This window comes from Trachurus japonicus, chromosome 12 (genome assembly GCF_045865225.1).
Source record: "Trachurus japonicus isolate A0001 chromosome 12, Traja_1.0".
Lineage (NCBI taxonomy): Eukaryota > Metazoa > Chordata > Actinopteri > Carangiformes > Carangidae > Trachurus > Trachurus japonicus.
Window position 1 is genome coordinate 29,185,383 of NC_140918.1, and position 26,511 is coordinate 29,211,893.

At 40.4% G+C, this 26,511-nt stretch overlaps 1 protein-coding gene across 2 annotated transcripts in view; it reads left to right on the forward strand.

Moving 5' to 3' along the window:
- dcc (DCC netrin 1 receptor) overlaps positions 1 to 26,511 on the forward strand; it is a 346,433-nt gene that overhangs the window by 104,248 nt on the left and 215,674 nt on the right. For both annotated transcript variants that reach the window (XM_085794193.1, XM_085794194.1), the window contains exons 3-4: positions 17,897 to 18,184; positions 25,446 to 25,596. In XM_085794193.1, coding sequence (XP_085650319.1) covers positions 17,897 to 18,184; positions 25,446 to 25,596 — 439 coding nt within the window. The remainder of the gene's footprint in view (positions 1 to 17,896; positions 18,185 to 25,445; positions 25,597 to 26,511) is intronic.

Genomic DNA, 26,511 nt, shown 5'->3' on the forward strand with positions numbered 1-26,511 from the left:
TGTTACTACTTACGCTCACAATTGTGTACTTGTTCCACACAAGAGGCAATTTTAAACACAAAACTTGAAACAAAGACCCTAAGTGAATTGAAGTGATCTGAGCAGTCAGACAACTACCAGCCCTGTGGCTACTAGCCACCACCAGCAGCTAGCCACCACCAGGCCCTGTGGCTACTAGCCACCAGCAGCAGCTAGCCACCACCAGGCCCTGTGGCTACTAGCCACCACCAGCAGCTAGCCACCACCAGGCCCTGTGGCTACTAGCCACCACCAGGCCCACCAGCAGCTAGCCACCATCATGCCCTGTGGCTACTAGCCATCAGCAGCAGCAAGCCACCACCAGGCCAAGGGGCTACTAGCCACCAGCACCAGCTAGCCACCACCAGGCCCACCAGCAGCTAGCCACCACCAGGCCCTGTGGCTACTAGCCACCACCAGGCCCACCAGCAGCTAGCCACCACCAGGCCAAGGGGCTACAAGCCACCAACAGCTAGCCACCACCAGGCCCAGGGGCTACTAGCCACTACCAGGCCCAGGGGCTACTAGCCACTACCAGCAGCTAGCCACCAGCAGCTAGCCACCACCAGGCCCACCAGGAGCAGCCACCAGGAGCAGCCCAGGAGCAGCCACCAGGAGCAGCCACCAGGAGCAGCCACCAGGCCAGCCAGGAGCAGCCACCAGGAGCAGCCACCAGGCCAGCCCAGGAGCAGCCACCAGGCCAGCCCAGGAGCAGCCACCAGGCCAGCCCAGGAGCAGCCACCAGGAGCAGCCACCAGGCCAGCCCAGGAGCAGCCCAGGAGCAGCCACCAGGAGCAGCCACCAGGAGCAGCCACCAGGAGCAGCCACCAGGCCAGCCCAGGAGCAGCCACCAGGAGCAGCCACCAGGCCAGCCCAGGAGCAGCCACCAGGAGCAGCCACCAGGCCAGCCCAGGAGCAGCCACCAGGAGCAGCCACCAGGAGCAGCCACCGGAGCAGCCCAGAAGCAGCCACCTGCAGGCAGCAGCTAGCTACCAGGCTAGGGCAGGTACTTTGTTTGAGTACTGTTACTCAGAGCTAAAAATGCCACCTAAATTAAGAGCAGAAGGAAAATCTGATGAAGATCATGTTTCACTCACACAAGTATCAGAACTGCTACAACAGCAGAAGGACATGTTCACAGCTTTACTTCAACAACAGCAAGAACATTTTAAAGGCTTTGTTAAAATAATAATGGACTCCACGAACACCAGAATGGAAACATTAACACGAGAACTACAAGACATAAAAACAAGCCTTCAATTTACCCAAAAAGAGGTGGATGACATCAAAACAAATAATGCTAATCAAGCTGATCGCTGCAACTCCATGCAGACAGATTTGTTTAGAGTGTGTGACAGTTTACTAGTTGTCACTGACAAGATGGAGTATTTAGAGGGACAGTCCAGACGAAACAATTTGGTCTTTGATGGGATAATGGAGTCACCAGGAGAAACCTGGGCTGAGACAGAGGAAAAGGTGAAGAAGGTTCTGGCTGAAAAGCTACAGTTAAAGAAGGACATGGAGTTGGAGAGAGCCCATCGCACAGGGAAACCCGGAGGTGACAGACCCAGGCCCATAGTAGTGAGGTTTTTAAGATATAAGGACAGATCAACCATTCTACAACACACCAAGAACCTGAAGGGAAGTAAAATCTACATAAATGAGGACTACACAGATGCTGTGAGGAGGAAGAGGAAAGAACTGATGCCAGATCTGAGAGCTGCGAGAGAGAGGGGGGACATTGCCTACCTACGGCACGACAAACTGATCATTCGTCCTCGCAGCAGTACTCCAAAATAGCCAAGAGCAACAAGCCTAGCAGGTATGGGTAACCCCACACACTTTTAATGATAACAAACACAACCCAAACACATTCTGGAAATAATAATGTTACACAAAGGATTACTGAATATGAGGATCTAGAACTAAACCCTTTTCAATATACTGAGCATCATCCACAGGACATAGAAAATGACATTGATCCAGAAAACAACTTTTTCCCTAACATCAAGAACAACTGCTACTATTACACTGAAGAACAGTTCAACAACACTATAAAATCTGGAAACAAAATATCAATAATCCACTTTAACAGCAGGAGCCTGTATGCCAATTTTGAGAACATAAAATATTTCCTAAGCCAGATCACACAGCCTTTTAGCATCATTGCTGTATCAGAAACTTGGATGAACAGTGAACGGGCTATTGACTTTGTACTGGATGGATATGAATTGGTCTATGTAAACAGAAAAAAACAAGAATGGTGGTGGTGTTGCTTTGTTTGTGGACAGGAAATTCAATTTCAAGGTTGATGAAAAGTTGTCAGTAGTAGTAGATAATCTTCTTGAATGTGTTACTATAGAAATTGTAATGGAGAGAAAGAAAAATATCATTGTGAGTTGTATATACAGAGCACCAGGTTCAAACATAGACTTGTTCAGGGACTGGATGGAGGAAAATTTCTCAAGAATAAGTCAGAAAGTCATGTTTATCTGTGGTGACTTTAACATTGACTTACTAAACCAAAATAAACACAAAATGACAGAAGAATTTATCAACACTTTATACAGCTTAAGTCTATATCCTAAAATCACCAGACCCAGCCGCATTACTTCGCATAGTGCCTCACTCATTGATAATATCTTCACTAATCAAATAGATAATGACACAGTGAGCGGACTGTTAGTTTGTGATATCAGTGACCATTTGCCTGTTTTTACAACTTACAACAACAGCCACATGAATAACCAACAGGATAACAAACTACAATATAGAAGGGTTAGGACAGAAGAGTCTATGGTTAAATTAAGAAATGATTTGCTAGCTCAAGACTGGGAACGAATATATAAAGAAAATGACTGCAACAAAGCATATGATGAATTCTTAAAAATGTTTTGTGTATTCTATGATAAAAATTGTCCAATCAAACAATATAGAAAAAAACAAAATCATAAAGATAATCAGTGGATCACAAAGGGACTTCAAAACGCTTGTAAAAAGAAAAATACATTATATCGAGAATTTCTAAAACATCGAACAGCAGAAGCTGAAAACAAATATAAAAAATATAAAAATAAATTAACTAGCATTATGAGAATACGTAAAAAGGAATATTATAATGAAATATTAGAAAATAACAAAAACAATATTAAAGGTATTTGGAATATTTTGAACAGTATAATAAGAAATGGCTCTAGACAGACTAATTACCCCGAATATTTTATTGATAATGATTTAAATGTTGATAATATTGAGGAGGTGGTTAATAAGTTCAATCATTTCTTTGTAAGTGTTGGACCGAAATTGGCAGAAAAAATCCCCGATCCACCAATGACTGGAAGTACCAATGAGGAGGTCATAGAAAGGAATCCTTCTTCTATGTTTCTCAGAGCAATAGAAGAAAAAGAAATTATAGAAACTGTTAATAAATGTAAAAACAAGATGTCATCTGACTGTCATGACATAGACATGAAAACAGTAAAAAGGGTTATTGCTGGGATTTCTAAACCACTCACTCATATCTTCAATTTATCATTCCAAACCGGGCAATTTCCTCATAAAATGAAACTAGCAAAAGTAACACCGCTGTATAAAACTGGGGATCGTCACCACTTCACAAATTACAGGCCTGTTTCTCTTCTTCCTCAATTCTCAAAAATACTAGAAAAACTTTTTAATAATCGATTGGACAGTTTTTTAGAAAAACACAACTTACTTAGTAACAGTCAATATGGTTTCAGATCAAACCATTCAACATCACTTGCTTTAACAGAACTTATAGAAACTATAACAGATTCCATAGATAAAAAGCAATATGCAGCAGGAGTATTCATTGATCTAAAAAAAGCATTTGATACAATTAACCACAATAGATTGATTTATAAATTGGAGCAATATGGGATCAGGGGGGTTGCCTTGAATTGGGTGGGAAGTTATTTGAGAAACAGGCAGCAATATGTGAAGATGGGAGACTGTTCGTCAGAATGTCTGGATATTGCATGTGGTGTCCCCCAGGGGTCAGTGTTGGGACCCAAACTCTTTGTCCTATATATTAATGACATCTGTAATGTGTCTAGTCTAGTTAAATGTATTTTATTTGCAGATGACACAAACATTTTTTGTTCTGGTGAAAATTTGCAGCAACTTTTGGATGTCATCACTTCAGAGTTAAGTAAAATTAAAAAATGGTTTGACAAGAATAAATTATCACTAAATCTGAACAAAACAAAAATCATGTTATTTGGAAACTGTAAAATACACAATCAAATACAGGTACAAATAGATGGTGTAAATATTGAAAGAGTAAATGAAAATAAATTCCTGGGAGTGATAATAGATGACAAAATTTGCTGGAAACCTCACATTAAACATATCAAATCTAAACTGTCTCGCAGCATTTCAGTTTTGGTAAAAGCAAAGCATGTCCTAGATCATAAATCACTCTATATTCTGTACAATTCACTGATTCTTCCTTATTTAGAGTACTGTACGGAGACATGGGGAAACACATACAAAACTGCACTTCAGCCACTTTTCATACTGCAAAAAAGAGCAATGAGAATTATTCACAGGGTTGATTATGGGGCACACACCAATGACTTATTTTGGAAATCTAAAACTCTAAAATTGTTTGATTTGGTGGAGCATAAAACAGTCCAAGTATTATATAAAGCAAGGAACTATCTGCTACCAAGAAACATTCAGAGAATGTTTCACGAAAGAGAGCAAGGTTATGATTTAAGAGAGAAATCAAATCTAAAGGTTGGTAGAGCTCGCACAACAAAGAAAAGTTTCTGTATCACCATTTGTGGAGTAAAACTGTGGAATAATCTGAGTACTGAAATCAAAAACATTTCGAGTATAATCATGTTTAAAAAGAGACATAAAGAAATGATTCTCCAGAGGTACATTGAATAATTCACACAAGGTGTTTGCTTACTTACTATTTGGATTAAAATGTGTAATGTGTAAAATGTTTAATTAGAACATATAGTTAAAATGATAGGGGTAGGATTAGATAAGTTTATACTTCTTCCTACTCCTTTTCGCTCATGTAAACTGCGTTGCTTATGAGATGTTGTGTATACATTTTTTTTCTGTTCACTTATTATATTATTATTTTATCTTATTTATTTTATTTTTTTTACACTGTCGTTTACATGATCGAAATAAAGATATCAATCAATCAATCAATCAATCTTTTCAATCAATCAATCAACTTTATTTACAAAGCACATTTAAAAACCACAGGAGAAGCCACAGTGCTTTAAATTGAGACATAAAAATAGGTTTAGGATTAAAGCAGAAGTAAGTGATATATTTGTGTTAATATAAGTCTTAAATAGTTATCGTGAAGTCGTACCAGTTTGATCTGGTACGAGTTCACCGGTCGGAAGTTACGAGTGGCCGTTATAGTGACTTTCACAGGTAAAACAGGTCGGAAAAACACGAGTGGGTTGCCTGGAACGCTACAAAGTCGTAAGTTGTGACTTGAAGCTGTAATTTACGATTTCAAAAGCCTGCCTGGAACGCAGCATTAGCGAAAACGACCGGACCACTTACTTCTGCTTTAAGGTAAAGGCATAAAGACACAAACACAAAATCACAAGAAAGAGCAAAAAAAAAAGTCACAAGAAAAAGCAAAAAAAAAAAAAACAGAATAAAGGAACAAACAAGCTCTCTGCAAGAGCTTTTGTGTGTTATTCCAGTGGTCGTCAACATTTTAGTAAGGTTTATTTTTTTTTGGGGGGGGGGGCATAATATTGCACCATTGGGCTAAGTGGAAGATTAACTTTTCTATTCACATTATCGAAACACACAGAACAACTCAGGCATTTTAAACTACTAGAATGATGCCCGAAGAAGGTCACAATGACAGAAAGCTTGCAATAAATTGATATATGCACATTGTTCTGAGTACTGCTGCTATTTTGCTGTTTTCTAAACTACTAGAATGATTTTAAAAAAATAAGTCATATTTCTATTAGTAGTAATTTGTAACTAAATGCAGGGCATAGGTCCTTGATGTAAAAATGGCTGGAGAGCCACTTCCATCAGATCTGCTGTCGGCAACATACATGCATAACAGCTCATCTGATTGAACAAAAAGCAGGAAACAGAGTATATGTTTCCATGGATACAGAGAGGATACTGAGACATTTAACTTGAGCCACTTTTCTTTTTTTCCCTTTTTTTTTAGCCCATATTGTATTTATCGAAGAGATGACTATCACTGATTTCCAAATGAGGAACTTCTTCAGATTTATAGATGTTGGATGGATTTTTCCAGCTCGCTGTACTGTACTGCAATGTACTGTAGCCTAGTTATACTACTGTACTGTGTAGAGATTGTCCCAGGGACCAAATGTGAGTTTTAAATTTGATGTCCTCAGTCATCTGGTTTTGTTCGGAGCTCAGAGTGAGAGTTTTGATCCAATATGTGAATAAATGTAAGCCGTAACATTGGAGCTGAGGAGCTCTCAGCCACTTTCATTTTCTTCGAGTAGCTCTCAGAGGAAAACAGTTGGAGACCTGTGGTCTACACAAAACCATAATAATCCAGTGTGAGCTGGATATTCTGCTCCTGCTGCTGCTGCTGCCTGTTCACTTCACTGTTACATTCAGTATTAACACAAATGTGACTTAACATTTCCTCATTATGTCAATAGAAAACACACTTCTTTTGATCTTGCAGTTGTGTAGAAATGTTATTTCTAGGAGTTGGGAAAACCCATGACAAAGGAAACAAGTGTCTGCTGTTGTACGCTGCAGACAACCAATCAGAGAACCTGGAAGCTGCTTTTTGGTGAATTCACTGAGCCCTCATCCCAGCCCGAGCTCACACAGACACACACATACAGACAGCACACAACACATTACAAGACAGAATGCTAATGAACAGCAGAGGCTTAAAAATTCAATTAGCAGTCTGGCTCTGTGCGTGTGTGTATGTGTGTTTGAGGAGATGACTGTAAACTGGGAATTAATTAGAAAAACTGAGCAGTGAGATATGGGAGAGAGGGGAAAAATACTTAAAGGCGGAGGAGAGAGGAAACGCGTGGAGAGACAGAAGGCGGGCGGAGTGATAGAGTGATTATCATTATTATAATTATGTTGACATTGGTGGTTTTTTCTAACGTGCGAGCAAAACCTGTGGTTTGAATAGCAGTGTGATGGATGTTTGTTAGCTGCTGCACCTGTTGTAACAATAGACAGCACCAGAGCTTCCTCGCTCTGTGTTCTGCTGAACTTCAGTACTGTTCCAAATCAAAGTCTGGATCTAAAGTACAGATCAAATATCCACAACTGTTCTTTTTCCACCAATTTTAATGAGGATCGAGAGAGTAAAGTATCCCAGAATGCATTTTGAACCAATAGGGACGACTGCAGGGATTCAAAGCTGAAACAAATTCCACTCATTGACTGTTTTTCATGAATAGGGGAGAGATGGGGGATGGTAACAAACACAAACACAACAAACACAGTTTTAGAAGGAGCCAAGGAAGCATGAAAGTTTTTATTTTTTATTTTTTAAAATTCATTTATTTTTATGATAGCACTGCAGGATCTGTAGTTAAACTCATCAAACTTAAATGATGTTTATTGTGTCTATATATCTTCCATGCAAGTTGTTGGTGCTTATGTTTTAGTTGTTAGCTGTGAGGTAAAGTTCATGGCTACAAGAGTCTGGTTAGTTGTAACAACGATGAAGAATGTTAACAACTTACTACAACCCAAATTTGAATTGCATTTGTGTTTTCTTTGAATTTCAGTATGCCTGGTCTTGAAAGAGAAGGACGAAGGGGTTAGGGTTAAGGTTAGGATCAGACTAAGTTAACAGCTACGCAATTTAACAGCAGACACATGGAACTAGCTGGTATTACATTTCTAACACACTGGCTTAAAAGAACTCCAAGATACAGACAGGAGTGTAATGATTTTCATTCATGATGAAAATGTGTATATGTGCAACTATGTGAGAATGTACAAACCATGAATGAAATAAATCAAAAATGAAATGTTACATCCATCCCCGGTCTCCCCTACTCCACATTAAGTGGCCAGTTTATCCAAATACTTACTATTTGAAAATGTGCGTGGGTGTTTTTAGAGCCAGCATCATACTGCAGGGAGACCAGCAGTCAGTTCACTGCCGTCCTCCTGGTAGAAAAGATAGATCTGAGTCAAAATGTTATTGCTGCTACTTATACTGAGTAGATGAAACTGATGGCATATGATGTGTTGGACAGTTCACTAACAACTTTCCCCCTGTGAGCTTCTTCTGTAGACACACTACATGGGAAAAAAGAAAGACTCTCTTACAGTAACTGTTTACATTTGATCTAATCCAGTCGGGTGTTTACTGTACATGTACCACTGCCGAGTCTGGCCGGGTTCAGGCCGAGAATTAATGCTGACGGACGGATTTGAATTTTCAGGCCCGTTGAGAACTCTAGAAATCAAAGATGGAGATCTATGGTCTGATCAGCACAGTAGTTGTCATTGTTTTGACACTTTCATTCAAGCATTTGCAAGTGAAGAAACGTCACTACGCATTTACGTCGACACGGAGGATACGCAGAAAGAACATAACCAACATTCACTTTTCAATTCTTTAAAGGTCCAGTGTGTACAATGAGGGGAAAACAGTGACATTTAGCATTCCGATTCTATAATTTATCTATTAAAGCGTCTTCAAGCACTCGTAAAAGCTATTATTTAAGTGTCTTTGAGCACTTGTTAAAGCACGTTATGAATAAAATGTATTATTACATTTATGATTAAATAATTCTATTGTTTATTTATGAACATGAAACTCTTGAAACGTGGTCTCTGGTTAGCTGGATTTTCTATTCTGTACAAACATAGCGGGGCAAGATGGCGACTCTCTAAGCAAGACCCTTGCTACATACGTATATAAAAGAAGAATTCTAAGGCTATGAAAACCAAACAGATTTTATTTTATAGCAATTATACACTTATACAAATATATTAATTGGTAGTATTTTCAGATTTTGCCAATCAACCTTGTCAAATATTACACACTGGACCTTTAAGAAAAGGTGTATTCCACCCTTTCTGAAACCAAATGAAATTTCATTGGGTTTGTGCCTGTTTATTCAGTTCGAGCTGTTTATATGAAGCATTTTCACTCAGTTTGGACATCTAAACCCATTCTAAGCTAAATATTTGGCTCCATGTTAACCCAGCTACAGGTTTCACACCGTATACCTGATTTCTCTCTTTCCTGTCTGTTTGTGGAGTTTAGATGAATGTTTGGCAGTACAGTCAGGTACAGACTAGTTGAAGTGTAGCCTTTGCTGAGATGATCTGTTGATATTAGGAAATATGCTGCAGATTTAAAGGCAGTGAGGCAGCAGAAATACAGCAAAGCTCGGCCCAGCTTCAGTGAAACATTAAATGAAAATTAATAGTACTTTCAGTCTGTGGTGTTTATGGAATGTTAATGAGGACGGGCTTAATGAAAAAGCTGTTTCCATGTTTCTCTAGATGTTCACTAATTACTGTGTTAATGTTATCCAATGTGTTAGCTGCTCGTCGTCAGCTGCGATGTCTCAGTCTCAGTGTTGGTTTTTGCAGCCAAGCTATCATCCGTTAGACTCCAGAGCTGGAGGTGACGAGGGGACAGACAACACAACAGTCAGTCCACCCGTCCTCAATTAGTCACCGACTCTTTGAGGATTTGGACAAATCCCAATTAATGGGGTTGAGGCGGAGCAAGGTTCAGCCCAAAGAAGCAGATAATAATCGTTCCCAAGGCGAAGATTTAGTGCAGGAGCATCCCCCAAATCCCTTCCACTGTCCTCGCCTGTTTGCTGCGATTTGCATGTTATTATCAGTGCGAGTTATTTTGGTCCATTTTGTCTAATGAGGAAGAAAACAGCAGGAAGACAACAGCCATCGTCACAGTGACTGACACAGTGTTTGTTTCTAGCAGGATGCGAGGGGTTTGCCTACTAAAAACAGGAAGCGACAGCAGATGAAGGAATGGCATGAGTTCAGAGTCAAGGTTTTGTCTTTTTCTTCGTGACTTCTTCGCATTCCATGATCTTCTCCTCTTCCTCTCCTCTGTGTGTCTTCTCTGACTGGTGATCGCTGCTGTGTACTTTGGATTCACGAGGTCTTTGACTTTGCTTCATCAAGTTCAGGAAACATGCTCTCAGATCAGTTCCAACTTAAAATACACATGATGCCAATGTGATTCATAAAACAACAAAACATCCCATAAATCGTCCTGTAAGTATGCTCTAGGAGAAACATTTGTCTTTAGTAGTTTCTTAGTAGAAAGGAAAAGAGTGTGCAGTGTGTACAGTACAGGAGACTGGTTTTTAAAGGGGACATATTATGGAAATATCACTTTTTGAAGGCTTTTAAACATATATTTGGGTGTTTGTATTGCCTTCCGGCTCCCAAACTGTGATGTGAAAAATATGGCAGTTTTCAGTTTTTGAAATTGCATAACCCCACCCCTACCTGGTACCAGTAGAAGGGGCAGGGCAAGCAGTGGTTCATTTGCATTTAAAGGGACAGACACTGAAACCAGCCGTTCTGAACAGGGCTGTTTTGAGAGGATGAAAAGAGCTGAGATGTGTGATCCTTGAGGTATTTTGACCAAAGCATGTCACAGACATGTCTTTAAGACACCTGGGAACTATTTTAATTTGTGGAAAAGGGGCAGAATATGTCTCCTTTAACTCTGAATAGCTGGATATTTTGTGATAGAATCTCTCTTGGTGTTGCTGATGTTCTTGCTCTGATGAACTTAGTTTAGATATAGTTAGATACTTTATTATTATTATTATAATTTACAGGCATATTGCAATTATTTTTAAAACTACTTTCAGTGTTTGTTTATAATGAGCTGTTCCTGATAGAATCAGCTGTTCCCTTCACTGTGAGAACAGCCTCAGTCTGAACACATGTGACATTCAGATCATTGCTAACTAAAATAAATAAATAAAGCAGATGAATGAACTTAAAATGAAATATAATCTAATTTGATTGTCAGGCTAATTATTTTGCATTATGTTCACATAAGATTCCTGAGGTGTAAATCAGATGGTTCACATAGCAGTCAGTGTATTACAATATTTAGCTTTTTAAATATTCATTATGATGACAAAATAGCATGAAATCATGATCATGGTTCACTCAGAGCTGTCAGATACATTTATTTTCCTGTAATATTTAGCATAAAGGTGAATATATCTGACCTTTAAAATAAACACAAAGTTCACGGTTGTGTACTTGTAAAATAACAAAAAAGTTCCAGTGTTTTCAGACCTTGTATAATGCAAAGAAAACAACACAACACTACTTTTTAAACTTAATAAGAGTTTAGAAATCAAAATTGGTGGAATAATCCCAATTTTTAATTGCAGCAGTGTTTTTTTTAATTTATTTATAATTTTTCTTCCTCATTAAATATGATTTGGTTCAGGTGATCAGCTATGTAGAGTGAGGTGTGCTTGTGTTGGAGTTCAATAGACACTGGAATCGATGGCTGCCATACATGTAGAGAAGCTGATTTATTAACAACATTTTGGAGAGGTCTCTATTTTTTCCAGAGCTGTACATGTGTACAGTCAGTGTAAACCACAAAATCAAACTCAAGTAGAATCATTCAGCCACAGCATCATGTCTCTTGGTGAGGGGTGGACATACAGTAGGTGTCCTCCCACACTCATGCGGCCCCGTTCTACAAAAAGAGAACATGCAGTTACAAAAATACACATGCAGTGACATAGAGAAACATATTTTTGCATTTTTTGGTCATTACAACATTCACAGTATGACAAACACGAACAGATGTGCTCTGCTTTGAATCTCCAGGTTATGGTGGACAGTGAATCTGCTTAGGTTGGGTTGTCCTCCTTCCCTCACTGTCATTGGACAAGAACATGGTGTAGGCTAGTAGCTCAAAGTTACTTTTCTTACTTGAGTTTTCTCCCCTCCTCCTCCTCCTGGACCACCTCTTCACAGCTCTTCCTCTTCCTCTCAGGTTGTTTCTGTCTGTTGTACCAACCTTCACCAACCCCTGCTCTCTGAACTGCTTTATAACGGCCTGTCCTCACATCATTAGCCACAAGTGTGATCAGTTTCCAGTTGCGTTTAATAAAAAGCTGTGAAAACGGTGCTTTAATTGTGTTAACCTTTCTTGCATTACGGTGCAAACTGTGCAAAATTTAGTGAGTGAGAATGTGTTTGCAAGTTGTGTCTAACCAGGTGAGAAGTGCGTATGGTCGTGCCAAAAGAGTGACCGATTCAATCAATGTGTTCCAACCGCTGAGCATTTGGTTCAGGCAAATAACAGGGTTTAGTGTTTTAGCAACTGACAAATACTGTGAATAGTTATTGCAAGAGAATAGCAGGAGTTGTTGCATGACGTGAAATCCCACGGTGATCCCAAAAACACACAAACCCTTACAAGGGCAGGATGATAAACAGGTCACCACAGTGTAAACCAATCATCATAATAGAGCGTTGGGCCGACAATGACCTGGAAACATCCGGGGCTAAACATGAGGGAAACACATCGACGTCGACGCAGCGTCCCCAGAAGTGACTACAACAAGATGGTGTGTGTTCGTGTGTGAGTGGGTGTATGCGCGGCTGCTGCAGGCAGCATTGTGATCCACACACGAACCGACAGTTGCAACTTACGTAACACACACAAGCCAGATGCACGTCAACATTCCATCGCCTCGGATCTGTGCGATCGCAACCGCGTTCAGCCGCAGCCAAAACCCAGAGTCAAAACCAAGCTTTTCTCATGTTAATAAACACAAAGACAAAGTTTGCCTTTTGTGTCAGAGGTAAAGTTTTCTGGCTGTTTATGTGCGGAGGTAAAACAGATAAAGGTGAAGCTGATTTAAAGCAGCATGAAAACAAAAATAACAAAAACACAAACTGTGAGCAAAATCACACAGCAAACTGCATTTATTTCTCTCTCTGCTGGGCGGATGAAAAGGATTATCTGCTCACTGAAGGCTAGTTGCTCTTGGGATTTGGAAACTTGCTCCAAATGGCACTTCAGTTTTTAAGAATATGATTAACAATTTAAAAGACATGAACCTATTGTCCGTCAAGAGATTTCCACATCGCTCTAACATTAAAAACACATGAATTTTACATGAGTAAGAATCACATGTCCATGTGATGTAGGCTAATTTTTTTTTTTTTTTTTACAAATGGTAAAACAGCTACTTAGCATAATATCTAGATTTACATGTAAAATCACACTATAACCTTACACTTACACGGTGTGTGACATGAATCTCCAACCCCAGGACATCATTTCATGCAGCCTGTGAGAGGTTAAGAACATGTGATAATCTTAGAATAACAGTTGTGCTGAAGAACCCACAGGCACTTAGCTAAGAAGGTGAAGTGAGAAAGAATGGTAAAATTAACGAAAATCTGGGAGGGAGCACCACCAGACTCCAAACGTAAAATAACTTTAGTAGTTAAGTGGAGGTACTGCTGCAGGAATGAAACAAACAGACATAATTGGGCTGCTACAAAATCTAAAGTTAGTGTCTGTTTGAGTTATTGTTAGAAGCCTAGCTTGCCACAATATGAATGAACACTACAATAATTTGTAAAATAATTATAACAACATCATACAATATAAGAAATGTATTCTAATTCAAATCATATAATATTACAACTGCAGAACAGAAGAAAACACAATAATCAGTTATTTTACACAAGTGTCAGCTCTCCTCCTGAGTGTGCAATGCATAGATTTTAGACAAAGACAAAAAACTTTTTTTTAGACAAAGAAAACAGACATGAAGGCAACAATCTTCGTAAAAACTTTGCAAGTAGGACTTAATATAAGAACAAATTTGTTTTTAATGGTTTGTGAATGAGGCCCATTATTTTAAGGTAAAAAACTACATTAAGGGGTACGGTGGTGACCATGAACTACATCTCCCACAATTCCTATTGATTTTTGTGACGTATCATGTAATGACGACATCCAGTCGCAAGTGTTTTTTAATCACCTGATGGAGTTGCGTGCAAAAAAAGTCAAAGAAGAGAAGTGATGAACTGATGCAGAGGAAAGAACGAGAGATGGGAGAGTGAATAATGTTTCAAGGAGAAAAGCCGGTATGTCTGTTATTGACACGGAACACGGAGCCACGTATGCTAACGTTAGCCACCGAGATTGCAGCAGATATTGTATAAACTAGCAGCCTGAAATGAAATGACGCAGCAGTGACACTGAGCTTTATGTTAGGAAGTGAGCTTTCTTGCAGGTATTGTAGCTACCCTGACGTAATGCAGACGTCAGGGCACACCTCCCGCATCAATTACACTCGTTTTGTCTTGTTTGACTTGTCCTCCATCTCTGTTGCTAACGTACAGTAGTTTGAATCTGCGTCAATGAGCGCGAGAGCAGAGTGGAGTCGGGATGTTTCTGCAGGTAGTGGCACATGGTGGCACATGGAAACTGGCAATGTCTTAATTCCCGGTCCAGCTAAGGTTAAGCTGCTGCTGAGACGTTTTTGCTTTTGTTGTTATTATAAATCTTCAAATTTACTTTTTAGTCTTATTTATATTTCATTTTTTAATGTAGGCTATTCAATTAATCTATGCCCCAGTAAAACGTAAGAAAAGAAAACATATTTTATTCATCTCCAGAGGGGAAATCTTTGGCAGTCAGTGTTGGGCATGTTCTTTTTAAAAAGTTATTGGTTATAGTTAGGCTACTATACTTTCCCCAAAAAGTAACTGGGTTAGTCACTAAATTATAGGCTACTGTACATCATACAAGAAACTAATTAGGACCAGGGAATGTGGAAACAGTAACGCTTTTGAGTTCTTGTTACTGGAAAAAGTATTATTTTATAACACTGTTTTCCCCATCACTATGCATATATATATTTTGCACATGTAGCCTATTTTATATGCATCTTCAATTGCATATGTGTCATTTAAATGCAATTATAATTTTAATTTGTTGCTAATTCTGTAAATGTATTTCTTTTCCTCAATTAGCTTTACCTTGTCTACATGATGCTGTATCATTTGCTGTACAAGTAGTGAAGATGGAGATCTCATTTAAAGCACCAACCACATGAGCCTCCTATCGCCTGTTAAACTCACTAATTTCCTCCCTGTTTAATCTGTACACTACATTTTATATGCAGTCTGCTAGTTTCAAACACTGTGATCAGTGGACGCCTGGCGGTCAAAATCCTGCTGAGGAGGCTCAAGAATATTTATTCTGTTATGAAAATATTCTCATATTTGGTGAAAGTCAACTGTAAGCATCAATGAAGAGAAGCAAAATGCACTTTTATTGAATTCCTGACATTACTGCAGATCTCAGAAGCCCCGGCGCCCGCGGTGAAATCACAACGTCTCCATGCGTGAGCCGGAGACATTAGCCTACAATAAGGAGTGTTTTGCAGTCAGCAGGGCCACGTGTCTCCGCGGCTACAGGCTGTTTTGTTGTTGAAGTGAATGTGATGAGACGGGGAAACGGCGTGTGTCCTGAACACAGCGGTATGGACGCGCTGCCCGTCCACGCTGTCCCCGTCTCTCTCCGCCTCACTTTCATCTGTTCTCCTGCTGTTCAGAGTCTAACGCTTGCTCTCTCACACCTGCTGCGCCTCTCCTCTCTTCCTCCCCCGTTCTTGTCTTTATTACTCTCTTCTTCTTGTCGACCTGAAAAACCTTCACTGTCAGCTCACCTCTTCCTCTTCTCCCCCGCTGCTGCCGCTGCTTTTGTTCTGACAGAGGAACTATTTGTAATACTAACAGCAGTATTAGTAAAAGATGATGTAGACGTACAAGTAGCGTGGTTGGCACAGCAGCAGCACTTGTACTACTCAGAAGTGCAATGGTGGTGGTATTTATACTGTAGTACTTGATGATTGTGATAATAGTAAAACCAAACAGGAAAAAAAAACATTAGGAATGATGAAAACAAACAGGTATGCAACGGTTGCAGAAGCAGAAATGCAAATGATTATTGCTTTAGTGTTAATTATCACCATGTGGTTCATTTGACACATTGGATTCCCTAGTTCAGTGGGCATTAAAGCTGCAACAATTGATCAATTAATCGCACAATAATCAATTTTTAAATTGATTGTCAGCTATTTTGATAATCTAATAATTGGTTTGTGTAGTTTTTGGAGCAAAAAAAGTCCAAATTCTCTGATTTCAGCTCCTTAAAGGACAATTCCAGGCGAATTCAACTCAGGGGTGTATTTTCATATAATTTTAGGTCTAAAAGAAGGAATCTGAAGATTTTCAGTTTAATTGCTCCTGTTTTGCGGTAGTTGCGTCTGTCCCTGCATCGCCACGGCAGCAATGAATGGGAGTGGATGTAAGTTCTGCTGTTTAGGCTGTTTACAGCCCTCAAAGCCGCAATTTTTTTCCACAGACAGCGTCAGATGGCTACTCAAACATGCACCGAGAAGTTTATTTACTTCAAGCAAGCCGACATGTTTGTAAAACTAGATCTAATTCAAAGTCTCCCGGAGTCTCGCGCGAGACCCAGTTGCCGTGCTCGGTGTGTTCAGGTGCAGTGGGAAAAGCTACCGTTTGTGTCATAAACACAGGAATATCAACTCTTTACTTGCTTCAAGTAAAAAAAACTTCTCGGTGCATCTTTGAGTAGCCATCTGACGCTGTCTGTGGAAAAAAATGTACACTTCAAGCAAGCAAAGAGTTGATATTCCTGTGTTTATGACACAAGCGGTAGCTCCTACTGTGCCTGAATACACCAGCACTGCAACTTGGGTCTCGCGCGAGACTCTGGGAGACTTTGAATTAGATCGACTTTTACAAACATGTCGGCTTGCTTGAAGTAAATAAACTTCTCGGTGCATGTTTGAGTCTCCATCTGATGCTGTCTGTGGAAAAAAATTGCGGCTTTGAGGGCTGGAAACAGCCTAAACAGCGGAACTTACATCCACTCCCATTCATTGCTGCCGTGGCGATGCGCGGACATACGCAACTACCGCAAAACAGGAGCGATTAAACTGAAAATCTTCAGATTCATTCTTTTAGACCTAAAATGATATGAAAATACACCCCTGAGTTGAATTCGCCTGGAATTGTCCTTTAAATGTGAATATTTCTGGTTTCTTTGTTCCTTTATAACAATAAATTGAGTATCTCTTTGGTTTGTGGACAAAACAAGACATTTGAGGATGTCATCATGTGGTTTGAGAAACACTGATGGACATTTTTCACCAACCAAACAACTAATTGATTAATTGTTTAAATAATCAACAGATTAATCGATAATGAAAATAATGGGGTTTTTTGGACAGTGAGCAAGAGCGCAAACGTCTTTTCTCCTTTATGTGCCTATATTACCAGAGGAGCATCAGAAGCCTGTCATGCAGAGTTCTCACTCTGTTGTAACTTTGTATTTCAGTTCAGTTCATATTCAGAGTTCAGTTCATTTTCTATCACTTGTGTTTGAACCAGTGTGTCTCTACAGGTCCACAGTTCTCTTCACTTCAGCAACAGTGAAGTGCAGAACACTTGAGTGCTGTTATGAACACTTCAGAACAGGTCAGCCTTGTAGAGTCCAGGTCAGGTCAGTAGAGCTGAGTACTCTATAGCTTAGTGAAGTATAATACAGCCCGGTTTCATAAAGATGAGTAAGTTCATTTAGTAAAGTGTACTTCAGGACACAGTAGTGCAAAGAATGATGCAGCTTAGCACAGTTCTGTAAAACTTTGTTCTCTCTGTTCTGCAATTTTCCTTCAGTTTATTTAATTTCAGTCCAGATCAACTCAGAGTGAAAGGAAAAAAATGACAATAACGATAATCCATGCATATGTTTTGTCCTAAACCCGTCCCTCCCTGTCTCGTGTCCCTCCAGGTCCTCTGAAGGTGGTCGTCCCCACCGAGTCCGTCTCCTCGTACCTGGGGGACACGGCCCTGCTGCGCTGCGAGGTCTCCGGCGACCCGACGCCGGTCATCCGCTGGCAGAAGAACCGGGAGGACCTGCCGATGGCCTTTGACCCCGAATCTCGCCTGGCGGTGCTGCCGTCCGGCTCGCTGCAGGTCAGCCGCGTCCAGCCTCCGGACTCGGCCACGTACCGCTGTCTGGCCGACAACCCGGGCAGCACCAGGACGGGGACGGACGCCGAGCTCCGAGTGCTTCCAGGTGAGAGAGAGTTGGTTTCAGGATCCACTGGGCAGCACATTTTCCAGTCAAATGATTATTTATTAAAGGGATAGTTCAACGTTTTGGCAAATTGGCCCACTGCCATAATCCCTATAGTTTTAGTAGGTTTGCTACCCTTAATTGTCGATGCAAGCTGTTTTTAAAACGGTGGAGCAGAGCCGCAAGCTGCTTAGAGCTACGCTACGGAGGCTCATGGGATTTTTTGGTTGCTTTCTAGGTAAATACAGAGACTGCTTGCTGAAAAACTGCCCTCATTGGGAACGTGCATCAGCGATTTTGCATGAATTTACCTCTAAATCAACTCTGTCTCGTAACATTCCGTTATTATCTCATAGCGTGGTGAATATGCAGGTCACAACTTGTCCACCAGAGCGCTTTGGAGTTGTTGGATTGTGTATTTGATGAGGGAAACCAAGAAATCCCATGAGCCTCCGTAGCGTAGCTCTGAGCAGCTCACGGCTCTGCTCCGCCGTTCTTAAAATAGCTTGCACCGACAATTAAAGGTAACAAACCTACTCCTAAAACTATAGTGATTATGGCAATGGGCCAATTTGCCAAAATGTTGAACTATCCATTTAACATCTATCACAGGTCTGTCTGCCACGGAGAGCTCAAATAGTTTCATTTCTGTTTTAGATAAAACTCAGATTGTTAGCTGGCTTCTCTGTCGTTCCTGCTGTGGAAAATGCAACACGTTTATATATTATTTGTTTGATCAACCTTCAAACGCTGACTGGTTTTATTTAAAGTCTTGTTACAGTTAAGCACTGCACCAGCAGTTTTTACTTAATAGCGAGTTATGCTTCTCCCGCAGTCATCATTTTGTCAGGTAGTAATTTCTGTTCATTTCCTCGCACACAGACACCGCACGTCTGATTTTAAAATAAAATGAGATGTAATGAATATATAGAGTGCAAAATGTGATTTAATAATAGACCAGTGGGGCCCAGAGGAAGCACCTTCTCCCCGTCCTGCAGGGACTCTGTCAGGAGACGATATTCTGTATGCAGCACAAAGTCCAATTACACGACTCCATGCAGCAGCCACTTAATCACTTAGATTACAACTCAGGTTAGCTCACTCTCCTCTGGCTAAACAGCACTTTGACTCACGCCCACTAAGTGTGTCTGCGCCCGCTCGCTCAGTGGGGTGTCCCTGGAGCTCAGGCTCTGACCTTCAGCAGGATAATCACATGTACTTTATATTTCAACCCCCCACCACCACCTCACAAACAACAAAAATACATATATGACTAATGCATAAAAAGAGCCATTCTATTCTGCCTGCAGATAGTTTTACATGATGAGGTTTCCAGTTTAATGCTTTTCATTTTTTAGTTTGATCTCTATGAACTTTTAATGGATGAGATGGATTAAGCTTTAATGATTCTGACTCCATAAAGATTTTATTAACTCTCCCACTCTATGAAGTTTTTATCAGATTGAGCTTTCGCAGGGACTCTGGGGTCAAAAGGTCAGAGGCTGTCAGATGGAACCTTGCGTTTCTCCGTGTGTCACCTCCAGATAGCCTTTGTTTGCGTGACCTACTTCCTCCCGTGTTCCAGTCTGGATAAACCAATCAGATGATCAGATGACTAAAAAGAGATTAGAAGTAAAGCTCCGGTGTACTGGTGATTTCTTTTACAACCGGCAGTGTTGAGATGGAGAGAAAAACAGTGATGTTCAGAGACGGGTTTTACACGCGGATTAGTGAAGAGTACTGTTGTGTGTTACAACACAACGCTTCTTCAGACGGAAGCACCTCAGGTCTTCCGCCACAGCTCAATACCAATATTACTTTATCCAGAGAAGTTCATGCAGTCGAGAAACAATGTAAAAGGAATAGAGTGTGATGTTAAGAGTTTCTGATGTTGCTGTTCATGAACTGGATTCTAATGTCTATGTCCTGAGGAGTTTCTACCTGTTGTGGGACTAACTCCCCAGGCCATACCCTGCTCTATTTTATCTGTCTCTTATCAGGATTCTTCCCACTCTTATCTCCAGGTTCTTTATTTAAGAGCCTCATTTTCCTAATTTGCCATTGGTTTGACTTCCCATTGGATGTTGCTGTGTGCAGATTTTTTTTTTTTACATCATGATCTGATTTGTGTTGTTCACTCACTTACAGGGATATTTCAACATTTTGGCAAATTCACCTATTGCCATAATCCCTATAGTTTTAGGAGTAGGTTCATTACCTTTAATTGTCGGTGCAAGCTGTTTTGAGATCGGCGGAGCAGAGACGAGCTGCTCAGCTAACACACAGGTATCGCACGGTATTTCTGAGTGTCCCTCATCAAACTAAAGACACAATCCAACAACGCTCTCGTGGACAAATTGTGACCTGCACATTCGCAACACGTATAATTATGTAAAATTACGACACATGAAGCAAATACTCCGAACTACTTGCTTTTGGAATCACTCCACTGGAATGTAATTCTGGCTACGCATTTGCCTTAAAAACAACTCTGTCTCATAACGTTCCATTATTATCTCATAGCGTGGTGAATGTGCAGGTAACAACTTGTCCACAAAAGCGTTTTGGAGTTGTTGGATTGTGAATTTGATGAGGGAAACCTGTAAATACCATATACCTCTGTAGTGTTAGCTGAGCAGCTCACATCTCTGCCCCACCGATCTAAAACTAGCTTGCACCGACAATCAAAGGTAATGAACCTACTCCTAAAACTATAGGAATTATGGCAATAGGAGATTATGCCAAAATATTGAAAATATCCCTTTAACACTCATCTCTACCATCTACACAACTGACCTTCCATGTCTTTGCTTACTCACTTCATGTGTCTTGTCAACACACAAGGTATACAGCATCGTTTTAGTCTACTCATCACATGCTTTCTGGGAACACAATATCTTCCTGTATTACATACATTCTAATTACTGTCTATACATGGTATGGTTGTACATATTTGCCTAATTACTACACAATGCCACAAGAGCTCCTGCAGGTTTGGATGATGTCACACTGACAGACTGTATGTGTTTGGTCCGTAACAACCAACCAATCACAGAGGTCACAGAAATAGTCCAACATGTGGAACATGTTAATTAACTTTCTTGCCTTGAGATGATTGACAGACTACTGCTCTCATGTCTGCAAAATCTGAAGATAGAGTCAGCAGCTATTGAATTTAGCTTAGCATAAAAAGTGAATCAAAGCAACCAGGTAAAGCCTGGCTCTAGTCTGTTCATAAGGAGTCTATCAGTAGTAGTCCACCTGCCTGTGCTTAATAAACATCACTGGGAGTTATTATCAGTAAGTCCATCAGATCAGTTCTTGGTCAGTACTTGGATAATGTTGCTCCTTCCCTTCCTGATGCTAACGGGGGCATTCTTATTATCAGGTATTTTAGCATAAAACTCTCTGTGACGAGCAAATAACCTCGCTGCATGTAATTTTCTGCTGAAGCAGGATATATCTGGATCTAACTCAGACTGCTTAGGCCTCATATAAACTGCAAATGAACTCAAGAATGCATTTTCACTCTTATTTCTAGTCCAGATGAGAATGTGGAAATGACATAGGGATATACTGTATGTATATATATATATATATATATATATATATACTGTCTTTAGAGACAACAAGGTTATTAACATCTGACCAAAGCTCCTGTTATGTGTAGACCACAGACGGGGCTGTGGATGTGACAGTCATGTGCTTTGTACTCTAAAATCCTCATCTGGACACATAATCTGACTGATGATTATGTGTCTTTATGAAATATCATTTCTAGGAAACAGGGTTGCATAAAATAAGATGCTGCAGCTCATTGTGGTTGCTAGAAATATCTGCGTGTCATCTGATTTGCTGACAGGACACATTAAGCGGTGTGACCGTGAATACATCAGAGGTAGCTTGTTGTTGTTCAGTGACTATCTCTGTGACCCCCCCCCCCCCCCCACACACACACACACACACACACACACACTCCCCTCCTCTCTCTCTTTCTATCACCAAGAAAACACAACTGTGCTGTGTGGACATTTCCTCCTCCTTGTTCTCTGAGGTTACATTCTGCTGCTGATCATCTTTTATGTTCCTGTTTCTTTAGTATTTTGTTCCTGAATCTTAGAGCTGCACATTGTATTTATTGTGTGTGTGTGTGTGTGTGTGTGCGTGCGTGTGTGCGTGTCAGTGCCAAGGGATGTGTTGATGTAACTTCCTCTCTCCTGAAGGAAACTCTCTCATTACTCTTTGAGAACTTTCCAGCCCTCAGGCCAACCTGAGGGTGAACACAACCTGACCCACTGCAGGAGGGTGTGTGTGTGTGTGTCCTCAGGCTTTACTTTTTGTTAGATGAGATGTGATAAAAAAAAAAAAAAATAAAAAAAAAAAAGGTCTCTGAAAAGCCTCAACCTTTGTCAGGTCTTTGAAAAACCAATAGTCCCAATCAGCTGTGTCAGACGGCGGCAGCAGCTCATCTGCCCATCAGAGGAGCTGTCACTTTTTGGCTTCACATTCACATGGAGACAAGTTCCTGGCCATGGATTTGTGTAATTTCAAGATCCTTGTAGGGCTTAACCTGGTTCCTCCTGCTGTCTGTGGGATTTCTTCCTCTTTTCTTTTTGTTGAGCCCTGTATTTTTGCAGAACCAATTTCTTTTGTCTCAGTGTTTTAACATTAGAATCTGTTGTGCTCAGGAGACAGCAGTCATATCAGAAAACATCTATGTTTCAGTGACCAGATTGTGTGACATTGACACAGTGCATGGGAGCAGAGATGTCATTGTTTTTAAGTGTAGCTCATTCTCTCTGGCCCACCACTCAAAGGAAAGTCTGATGAGTAATTGGACTTAATCAACTCATTTCTGATCGCCTCAACCCAACAACCACTCTGCCAATTTGACTAGTTATTCAATCAGTAAAAGTGCCAACTAAACTTGTGTTTGGACTAAGGAAAAAGGAATAGTTCACTCAAATCAGGGCTGCACAATGAGCATTGCCATCACAATGTGTGTATGTGTAATAGTCACATCCCAGGACAAATAATAATCTTTCGTTATTATGGACTCGAAAAAGTGGTCCACTCTCATACACATACACACTTAACATACAAGACAAAACCAAGTAGACAAACAACTAAACAAATAATATAAAATACAGTTATTATAATTAATAATGTTTTCTCTCTTTTTTTGGTAACATGTTAATTTTAGTTTTGCTTCAGAAAAGCGTCTCTGAACCAGCTCCATGCTCTGCGTAGCGTTCTCGGCTTTGAAAATTAGAAGCCAGGACCCGACCTGACCCGACCCGCTTTCTCTCTCTGAACTCTGAAAATGAACAACAAGCAGGAGAGAGAAACAGGAAGGGAAGATTTAAGGCGCTTTCACACAGGCATTATTAAAGTTTTAGCTCTCAGAGTTTCATTTTTACAATCAGGAGTCATGTAAAACTGTATCTCCGTATTGTATTTCTTAATATTACAGTATATATTGCAGAAAATAATACAATAAAACCACAATGTTAGTTTTTTCCCAATATTGTGCAGCCCTACTCAAAATGTATAATTATGTTGTCTCGTCCTTGTCCATGTGCCAGTATTGGGTCAGTACTTTAATAACGGCCCTCACTCCCTGAAGTCAAGTAGCAGAAATTAAGTGACAATGTGCAAATACTGCTGGCCCATTTTTGGGTAAACTAAATATGCAAGAGAAGTCTTAGATGTCACTGTTTGTACCACAGGGCGTTCATCCTTTGCTGGATGGGCAGCTTTAAAATAAATAAATAAATTAATTAAGAGTACCCACTTCTCAAGGGATCACTACAGCACTGGTTATAAAGCAAGTCCACCATGTAGATTAATATGGTGAAAATATTAAGTTGAAATGTGCACCGCCTGTAATCAGAAACTGAGCCCTAAATGAGCCGTCAGGACCTGTATAACAAAGATACAGTCAGTGCTCTCAGCCGCGCCCCGCCCACCTGGACCCACCACCCAACCTTGTAGGATTTCGTTTTTTTGATAGTACAGCAGATCACCAATCAAATTGTGTACTTTTTGAAAGAAACATGAAGCTTCTACCATAATTAGTTTATACCATGAGGTTTATTTTCAGATGTGGAGGGAAGTGAGATTTGACCTCTGAGGCCCGGGAGAGGTCAAATCCAAGACAGCCGCCAATGATATTAAAAAATGCCCAACTTTGGAACCAAACACGGTAGAAAAACACAACTTTAGGATGCCCATTCTGTTTCTGATACCTTTGAAATCACCAGAATTCAAGAATGTTCATTTAGATCAATGTGGAGGTCACATTATGCAGACATAGGGAGGTGAACGGTGCAAAAATATTGTTTATTTCCAAAATAATAACAGTAATAATGCCAATAATAATAAGCATTATCATGATAAGTTATTTTTTTAACTGATTCATTATTTAACTTTTTAATAATTTATTTTTTAAATTGTATTTTTTAACTGATTTATATAGCACCTTTAACAGAACCTAAAACAAAAAACTATCAAGGGACGGAGAAGTGGCTAACACACAGTTTATCTGAAATCTGCTTTATTTTTACTGACTGACTCAGCAGCAGTCAGCCAGGCTCAGGCCCAGAGCCGCTCTTCTGACTCACTGACCTGTAGTTACCAGACCCCCTGAGAGAGGAGATACTCGAAGTATGGGTTTCCCTGCTTCATACAGATGTAATAGCAAAATTGTTACTCCCTGTGTAGATTTTTGGTATAGATTTGAAAGGTCTCAGCTTTCCATCTCCCTCCTCAGACCAGCACCAAGGACTTTCAGCACCAAGGACAGCAACCACATCCACTGCTCCTCTGCAGGCAGGCTCATGATGGGAATATACAAAAACCTTCTGCGCTAATGGACCAACAGGCTTCAGTAGCGTCATGCTAATTAAAGAAGAGAGGTTTAAGGGATTAGGGGTTGTATTTTATTTTATTTTTTTTATTATTATTGATTCATTAATTGCTCTCCTCGCCCTCTAATGTTTCCCTCAGAGACATAAAAAGAGTAGGGTTTGTGAATTTAATGGCTGCCTGTTGATCTCACACTTCATTAGAATGTTAGACATGAAAAGAAAAAAGACTGAGGCCTTTCATTTTCAGTATCACTGAAAAAGACAGTGGACACATTACGAAAACGATGTCTGTAGGTGGTGCAGCCAATAATGACACATTCTTGTTAAATTCTGGCCATGAATATAGATAATGTTCCAGGTCTTCACTCTGTCTCTCTGTTTCTCTCTGTCAGAACCCGGGGTGAGCAGGAACCTCCAGTTCCTCCAGCGTCCGTCCAGAGTGACGGCTCTCCTGGGAACAGATGCTGTGATGGAATGTGCTGCCACCGGGTACCCCACCCCGAGCATCCAGTGGAGGAGAGGAGAGGAGCTGATCCAGAGCTGGTGGGTCTCATTCACTTGTTGCAGTCAAACAGAATGGACCCTTTTTACACACTGGCCTGACTTAAAGGGGACATATTACGGAAATATTACTTTTTGAAGGCTCTTTAACATATATTTGGGTGTTTGTCTTGTCTTGCCCCCAAAATGTGAGAATTGACTAAACAAATCTGTAATTTTCAGGCTCCCTAGGTTGAAATCCATGTGGTTTTACGAGCTGTTCCCTCAGTTGTCTAAGTTTTCCAATTTGCATAATACCACCCCTACCTGGCACCAGTAGAAGGGGCGGGGCAAGCAGTGGTTCATTTGCATTTAAAGGGACAGACACTGAAACCAGCCGTTCTGAACAGGGCTGTTTTGAGAGGATGAAAAGAGCTGTGATGTTTGATCCTTGGGGGATTTTGACCAAAGCATGTCACAGACATGTCTTTAAGACACCTGGGAACTACTTTAATTAGTGGAGAGGGGGCATAATATGTCTCCTTTAAAGCTGGGGAAGGCAGGATTTGTTTTGAAAACAAGCCTACAGCTCCCGGTATCTTTGACCAATCACATCTGTTTTGGTCTGGGGGTTCCTGATTGGCTGTAGACCCAGCTCTTAAAAAAACGTTAATATTTTGTTTTTAAAACAAATCCTGCCTACCCCAGCTTTAACACATGTGTCCAGTGGTCTGGTGATATAACGAGCTGCACTGTTTACCTCACTACTACTGTCACACAAGACACGTTCCTGCATGAACACACACTGTGGTTTATTAAAAATTCAAGAGAACCAAACCTGCCTTTGAAAATGGTTCCGGACAAATGCACTTATTCCTTCTGTTTGGCCACCACAGAGTTGTAAAGGTTTTTATTTCAGTTGGAGCTAGTGAGCTAGGGAAGGTCACAAGGGAAGGCAGAGATGGTGCAACACTATGT